At 41.8% G+C, this 8,941-nt stretch overlaps 1 protein-coding gene across 1 annotated transcript; it reads right to left on the bottom strand.

Annotated features, from left to right (window-relative positions):
* Nucleotides 1–1,711: 1,711 nt before the first annotated feature.
* LOC138893938 (uncharacterized) lies at nucleotides 1,712–2,104 on the bottom strand. Its single transcript, XM_070178609.1, has one exon. The coding sequence runs from the start codon at nucleotides 2,102–2,104 to the stop codon at nucleotides 1,712–1,714; it is 393 nt and encodes a 130-aa protein (XP_070034710.1).
* Nucleotides 2,105–8,941: the final 6,837 nt, after the last annotated feature.

Genomic DNA, 8,941 nt, shown 5'->3' with positions numbered 1-8,941 from the left:
TTATGCTTCGTTATCAAACACATGTAATTACGAGATCATGCCAACATGAAGGAATGGCTTAGCCTTAACATACCTGGAGTAGGAAAAAATTCGTATGATATTCTTGAGAAAGATTGCACCGTATTCCCTTAGAATTGCAAAAATCCCGGTGTTATTATGTAGTGCAATTTTGCATGAATTCCTTAACTGATCCAAGAATTGCCATTGCTATTGTAATATGAAGTCCCATATGAACTTTCAAATCTCCTCCAAAATGAATTTTTATATGCATTCAAGACAAAGTGTAGGGATGAATAGGATGACTAATACCAAACCCCCTTTCTACATGTTGGCAAGGATGGCTAAGAGTGGTATCCATGTGTCCACTTAATTTGATTACCTAATGTCAAGAGTCACTTATTAAATATTCCTCCACTTGTTGCCACGTGGGGGGGCTTGGAGTGGGCAGGCTCTGTCCCCACCTACAATTATTCACAAATCCTTAATTACATGGTTAATCTCCCATTAAAGCAATAATTAACCAATTACCCACATAATTAAGAATTATCTCAAATTACTTAAAATACTACTCATTTTTAATATACTTTATATATCATACTATCATGGTCATATGGTACCTTGTATGGCACTAGTCTATAAATACGGGGTATTGTAGTTTGGACCGTATTTTATCTCAAAATGTCAAATTTCAACGATAATTAATTTTCTTCGATTTGCTTACCCTCTTACCTTCACGAATTCACTCATCATTTGTTTGATGTAGCATAATGCTTATAATATCCAAATAAACGCATTCCCAAACTTACGTCGATTAATTTACGATGAAACTTTAACGTACGAAAATGCGGGATGTAACACTTGAAGCATCACAATATACCAGAAACCCTTATGTACCCTCTGGCAGGGTCAACACCGACACCGTAGTCAATCTCGATTTCAACTCCTGGAAGATCCTTTCACAAGCATCGGACCAATGGAACTTAACCGCTTTCTGAGTCAATTTAGTCAACGGAGAGGCAAGAGTTGAGAACCCTTCCACAAACTTCCCGTAATACCCTGCTAAGCCCAAGAAACTATGAATCTCGATTGGCGTTGTAGGTCTAGGCCAATTCTTTACTACTGAAATCTTTTGAGGATCAACCTTAATTCCTTATCTAGATACAACATGACTCAAGAATATGACAGATTCGAGCCAAAATCCATACTTTGAAAACTTTGCATACAATTGGTGCTGATGAAGAGTCTACAAAACTGACCTAAGATGATCGGCATGGTCCTCCCGACCTCTTTAATACAAAAGAATATCGTCAATGAACATTATCACAAAGGAGTTGAGAAAAGGCTTGAAAACCCGATTCACAAGGTCCATGAATGCTGTCGGGGCATTTGTTAGCCCAAAAGACATTACTAGAAATTTAAAGTGCCCATATCGGGTTTAGAAAGCTGTTTTCGGAATATCCTGCTCCCTGATCTTTAATTGGTGGTACCCGGATCGTTAATTAATTTTAGAAAAGTATCTAGCACATTGTAACTGATCAAACAAATCATCTATTCTTGGTAGTGGGTATTTGTTTTTTATTGTGACTTTGTTGAGTTGCCGATGGTGGATACACATCCTCAGTGATCCATATTTCTTCCTCACAAAGAGGACCGGTGCACCCCATGGTGAAACACTAGATCGGATGAAACCCTTTTCTAACAAATCCTTCAGTTATTCATTTAGTTCCTTCAATGCTATTGGTGCCATCTTGTAGGGCGGAATAGATATAGGTTGCGTGCCTGGCATCACATCAATCCCAAAACCAATCTCCCTGTCTGGCGGAATCCCAGGGAACTCATCAGGAAAGACCTCTTGAAATTCATTCACAACTGGCACAGACTCGAGTGTAGGCACCTCCCCACTGTTGTCTGTAACCCGGACCAAATGATAGATACACCCCTTGATAATCATCTTCGTGGCCTTAAGGTAAGAAATAAACCTACCCTTCGGCACCACATTATCCCCCATCCACTCAATAACCGGCTCATTCTGATATTCCAACCTCACAGTTCTAGTTCGGCAGTCGAGCTTAGCAAAACACAAATAAAGCCAATCCATCCCCATAATTACATCAAAATCGACCATCCTCAATTAAATGAGATCGGCCACGGTGTCCCGACCACGCATAGTGACAACACAACCCCTGTAACCTCGTGCAGCCATAATAGACTCGCCAATCGGAGTAGATACAGAGAACGGCTCAGGAAGTTATTCCGGTTCTATCCCAAATTCCATAGCAACATGAGGGGTAACATAGGACAAGGTGGAACCGGGATCAATAAGAGCATATACATCATGAGTTTGGACAGTCAATATACATGTGACAACATCTGGAGCAGCCTCTGCACTCTGGCGACCACTCATAGCATAGAAAAAACTGGGTCCTCCTAAACTTTGCGCACCACCCATAGTTTCACCACGCCCTGCTGGTGCCGGAGGGCCTCAAGCTGGAGGGGGTGCTGAAGATGTAGCAGCTTTAGAACTGGATGGCTATGCTTTTCCCTTGCCCGCACCCTAGCAGGATGAACGACACTCCCACTGAATATGATCCCTCAATACGCACCCGTAACATATAGGTAAGTCCATGTAGCAGATCCCTGAGTGCATCTTCCCACACCTGGGGCATGGGGGTCTCCGCTACTGCTGGAATCTCCCCCCTGATCGGCCCTGATGGTGGGGTCCCCTGCAGCCCTGATTGGGCCTGAAGCAATTCCTCTGTTGCTGACAATGCCCCGCTGGCAGTGTACTGGCTGAAGATTGAGCATGAGACTAGGTTGGCCCTAATGACCCTCCCCTGAAAGCTGATCTTCGCCCACCAAATGACTCCACAAAGTTGCCCGCGGATCGGGCTTTGCTGGTACCGTCTCACTCCCTTCTGTTTTTCAACTTGCGGTCCTCTGTAGCTTGAGCAAATGCTACCATTTTCCCATAGTTCATATCTTAATTCAAGGCAGCTGTAGCGGCCTCATTGATAACCAAGGGACTAAGGCCCTGCACAAACTGGCGCACTCTAGCCTCCATAGTAGGAAACATGTGAGTAGCATATTTTGACAGGCGCGCGAACTCTATGTCATACTCTCACACACTCCTACTCCCTTGCTTAAGATTCTCAAACTCTGCGGCACGGGCTGCCCTAGTCTTGGCAGGTAAGAAATGGTCTATAAAGGCATTAACAAACTCACTCCATCTCGCTGGAGGGCTCCCCTTCTCCCGAGAGTCCTCCCACAGCTCAAACCAAGAATAGGCCACCCCTTTCAGGTAGTAGGCGGCCAACTCCACTCCCTCCGTCTCATTAGCGTGCATAAACTGGAGAGTCTTATGCATCTAATCAATGAAGTCCAGTGGGTCCTCCTCGGGATTAGCACCCGTGAACACCGAAGGATCCAACTGCAAAAACCTGTTCACACTAGAACTAGTAGAATCCCCTTGTGGGCTAGAAAATGTGGGTGCAACATTCGACCTTTAGGCCTGAGAAGCCACTATCTGAGTCAGCATCTGAATAGCTCCCCTAAGATCCCCATCAAAAATACCAGAGACGGAAGCTGGGGCTGGAGGTGGAATCGAAATTTTAGGTGTAGGAACTGGTGTGGCCTGGTCCGGTGTAGTGGAATCAGGTAGTGTAGCAGTTGAGGGATTATCCTCACCCCTCGGGTGTTCACCCGCATCATCAAATAAAGGGTCAACTACTACTCCTAAGGCGGTGTTGGCTCCTTGGCCAGTTCTTTCTCTCTTCTTAGGTGCCATATACTGAAAGTTAAAGGAATGCACGAGTTAGAGGAGGAACAATTGCACATTTAGTTTCATCGCACGATCCAGAATATCAAAGAAGGGTATTGTTACTAAATATCCAAGTAGCCTCCAACTTATAGATGTGGTCGACAACATACCTATAAGAAGGACTCTACCAGACACGGTTCCAAGACATCCTAGGACACTATAAAACCTTAGGCTCTGATACCAAGTTTGTAACGTCCCAACCTCGGGAAGCACGACCGATGCTTAACCAAGTGAACCCGGCCGAGCAAGCCTGTCAGATACTTTCTACCCAACTCACCCATGATAAGAGAAGGCATGTTATTATTAGCTAAATAGTAGAAGGACCATATATATAGACATTACTAAGCCATTTCATTTTTCTATTTACCTATTAAGTTTCAAATACATACATTTTGTGATTTAGTGGAATAAAAATCCAAAATACAACATAATCTGTTTGACCTTTCTAGCACCCATATACAACTCACATAGTGTCTATGGAGCCTCTAAAGATACAAAAGAGAGTAAAGATGGTGCCGGCAACAAGGCTCCGGCTATACCTCAAAAAGTGACCACAATATAAACAAAGGGTAAAATACATGACCCCCGAATGAAATGGGGCTCACCGAGTCCGCTGAGAAGAGGATGTAGCACTATATGTGATCAGCACTGTCTGCTATGTAACCACCTGCATCCATTTAAAGATGCAGTGCCCCCGACAAAAGGGACGTTAGTACTGTCGAATAGTACTAGTATGTATAACTAACACTATCTCAATAGAATGAACAACAATATAGGGGAGACATTCAAGAATGCAACATGAGATTTAAACAACATTACAACATCAAGTTAACGATCACATAGATTTTTAAGTCAATTCCCATATTATCAGGTAGAATGGTTTTTTTTAGTGCCAATATTCCATAATCCACAATACCACCGAGTTCTTACACGGAGTCCGATCTCGGCCTGATCGGCTAGGCCATCTCATTTGAGACATCAACCATTTTCACATTATCATCCACAATACCATCGTGTTCTTACACGAAGTCTAATTTCAGCCCGATCGGCTAGGCCATCTCATTTGAGACATCAACCATATTCATAATTTCATTCACAATACCACCGTGTTCTTACACGGAGTACGATCTCAGCCCGACCGGCTAGGCCATCTCATTTGAGACATCACCCCTTTTCTTAATCATCTCAATTCATATTTATTTCCCCTCTTTCCAATTCAATGGCATGAGTGGCCCCAATTATAAAGTTATTCTAGGCGCTTGGCCTTATTTCATGGGAAACCCGGTAGGGACCTTCCCATTTTGGACCTAGATTCCCTGCATTGAGTTCCCGGGTATTTTGAGTTACTTTCCTTAAAACCAGGTCTCCTACTTTGAAATAACGGAGGTTGGCTCTTCGATTGTAATATCTTTCTATTCTCTTCTATTGAGCTTCGATCCTTATATGCGCCAAGTCCCTGCATTCATCGAGCAGCTCCAAATTGACAAACATTGCTTCATTGTTTGCTGCTTCATTTGCCTCGAAGTATCTCAAGGTAAACTCCCCTACTTCCACCGGGATCAGGGCTTCTCCTCTATACACAAGAGAGAAAGGAGTCTCTCCTATGCTCTATTTGGCCGTTGTTTGGTATGCCCATAGTACTCCATGCAGTTCCTAGGGCCATTTGCCTTTACCTGCCCACAATCTCTTTTTGGGATTTTGTATAATCACTTTGTTTATTGATTCCTCTTGACCATTTGCACTCGGATGATAGGGCGAAGATGTGATCCTTTTGATTTTCAAGTCTTCAAGGAAATTCGTGACCTTTGAGCCTATAAATTATGGCCCGTTGTCGTAGGCTATCTCTTTCGGTATTCCAAATCTGAAACTTACGTTCTCCAACAAGAAATCCACCACTTCACGTTCACCGATTTTCTGATAAGCACCTACTTCAACCCACTTAGAACAATAGTTAATTAAAATCAAAAGAAACCTTACCTTACCAGGGTCCGGCAGAAGTGGCCCGAAGATATCCATTCCCCACTTCATGAACGGTCAAGGAGACAAAACGGAGTGCAATGGTTCTACTAGTTTATGTACCAACGGTGCGTAGTGTTGACACTTATCGCCGGCGGCAGTGGCCCGACGATATCCATTCCCCACTTTAGGGAGCGCGACCAATGCTCAACCGAGATACCCCAATTAAGCAAGCCTGTTAGATGCCTTCTACCCAACCTTGCCCATTAACAATATAAGAACCAGTACAGGTGATAGACATAAGAAGAGTCAAGTGTTCCACAATATTTTCCATTACTAAAGGCTATTTATTTATGATTTCCAAAATATAACAAGTTTACTGATATGATGAAAACATGTTCGCCCAAATACTAACATTTACTAGTTTAATTCCCAACATCATACACCCCCCACAACCTGTCTATGAAGCCTCTAAGTACAACATGAGAGTAGTATGGACGTGCCGGTGACAAGGCCCAGGCTATAAATCAAAATGCAACGTACAATGTCAAATGACATGAAGCCCTGAAAAGAGTAGGGCTCACCAAAATCTGCTGAATAGAGAGTAACTGCTAACGAGGGTCAAAACCACCTGCTGACGATCCACCTTCATCCATTGAAAATGCAATGCCCCTGACAAAATGGACATTAGTACATATGGAATAGTACTAGTATGTAAAACTAAATGTCAACTTTCAAAATAGAATGCCAATATAAGAAAGGGAAAACCATAGAAACAGCAAGTCACAATCAACAATATCCAAATTCCCATTTAAAACATGCAAATTTTCAAAATACGAAAATAATATATATTTTTTGTTGGGAGATCATTAGCACCGATATACCACCGTGTTCTTAGCAGGGAGTATGATCACGCCCGATCAGCTAGGCCATATCCCCACGAATAATTTGGTTTGACATGTGGTGCGAAAGAAAGGTGTTACCAAGAGTAGTACCACCATGTGCACAACATGGCTTCCGATCTCCACCCGATCGGCTAGACCGCCTTCCCACATATGCCGTGTGGGTTGACTTTCCAATTCTAGCTAATATCAACCTCATCCCAATTGAGGGTAATAACAACAATAACATCAATATCTCAATCTCATCCCAAACAAGGGAAATAAACACAATCCACTCATATACCGGCACGTGTAGTTTCGGGTATGGGCCTTTTGACCCACCCTTCCTCTATTTGTTAATGATACTCCCAAAACATTTTTGGTTTGTGCACAAGGGAAACAAAAGCACAAATATATTTTATATTCACCTCATTACCTTTCACACAATATATAACCTCCTTAGTAACTTCAACCATTCACAACATCATTATAATTTCATTGGCTCTCTTGGCCATACTTATGATTCCTCATCCCAAGGCACGATTGCTATATCTTATATTCCACACTTTTATTTCTTTACTTTCAAGCATCATCATCATAAATATCAACAAATAGAATACTCTGGAAATCACCACTTTAGGTTTATTAGCAATGAAGACTTTAAACACACTAAATTTCTTTCCAAGAAATGGAGTAAACTGGTTGGCAATCGAAGCACAAGTTAAAAGCATAACCGAGTAACACATCATTTAATCTTGAAATACTTTTCCCAAAAAGGAAAATACACAATTTCAAATCATGAATATATATAAGAACTAAAGACACATTGGAAACACTTAAAAAGCATAGCATTAGTTAAAACAACCATGTTTGGGCACAAGTATAACTATCATTTTTGGCACGGTGGCCACACTTTCCATCTCCAACCCCCTTCTTTCACTTTCAAGGATCCTTATAGATTATCATTAACAAGGCATTTTAATTCATGACTTTAGATACACATTTGAGCAGCTAACCAAAGTAAGGGTCTTAGACAAATGTGATTTCTTACACAATTCGACATGCTAGTTTTCATTAGAATCACGCTTCTCTCTCTAAAATGCTCTTACCTCTCTCTAAAATAATCAAGTAATCGCGCCAAAATAAGCCCCAAAGGCTATTTATCAAACTGGGGTCCACAAAACTGACCGCATAACAGATGTGCGGTCCGCAAAATGGACCACAAAACTGATGCCCAAAAATAGGAAGGGTCTGGACAGGTCTGCGACCGGTCTGCGGTCGACAAACTACTTATGTGACTGTAGAATGGATCACAGAATGACCTAACAAAATTCTTCATGCCAAATATGTGACGGAAAATACGGACTGAAACTACTATACGATCGCATAATGGACCGCAAAACGACCTTCAAAATTCAACAAACTCCCTGCTCAACTTTGCGATACTTATGCAGCCCACAAAATGGTTATGCAGCACAAAATAGACCGCAGAATTTCCTTCTTCCGCCAAATAATTTCCATTAACTTCTCACTGCATTCTTCAACCCAAAAAGTTCTTACCGCAATGAGCAAGCTTACCATGAAGAATTTCTAGAATCCTCAAACACGTAAGCCTACCTCAGCACAACGAACCCTTAAATTCCTTGGCAAAAGTTTATGGGGCTTTACATCCTCCCCCACTTAGGATCATTCGTCCTCGAATGAGGGGTAGAGCCTGACCAAAATACCCAACATAATTCATCTCCTCCTTTCACACATCGCAATGCCCCAAATTCGACTAACTCCCAAATTTTCCAAATATTTTGGCAAAGTCTCCTCTATAATTGGGCCTATCCACCTGTCAGAGAATCACCAAAACCACCCTAACAACATATCCATAACTCAACAAAGCTTCACTGTATATATCAACAACACTGATCTCAACATTAAGGGCATTACATTAATAGAAGTGGTATCTTGACATGAACAGTACACATTTATATCATTACACATAGCAAGTACCCTTTTGAACCACAACCATCTGGTTATACAGGCAAGTGAGAATACTTCCTTTACTTTTCATAGCAAGGCCCAATATGCGCTACACTTACTTTACCTTTATTAATAATACACATAATATCTTCATGGAGAAAATCTTGAGAATAACCTGTTCACTTTCTTCAATTCTAAATCTCTATGTTGGACACCCAAACTAAACCCTTGGCGACCTTCAACCATTATTCTATGATGTGCTAGAATGAATATGACTATAGAATTCCCATCCAATATGTTCGATCATGGAATGATG

Source organism: Nicotiana tomentosiformis, chromosome 6 (genome assembly GCF_000390325.3).
Source record: "Nicotiana tomentosiformis chromosome 6, ASM39032v3, whole genome shotgun sequence".
NCBI lineage: Eukaryota > Viridiplantae > Streptophyta > Magnoliopsida > Solanales > Solanaceae > Nicotiana > Nicotiana tomentosiformis.
Note: the sequence above shows the minus strand (reverse complement) of the source record. Positions and strands in the feature narration are given on the sequence as shown.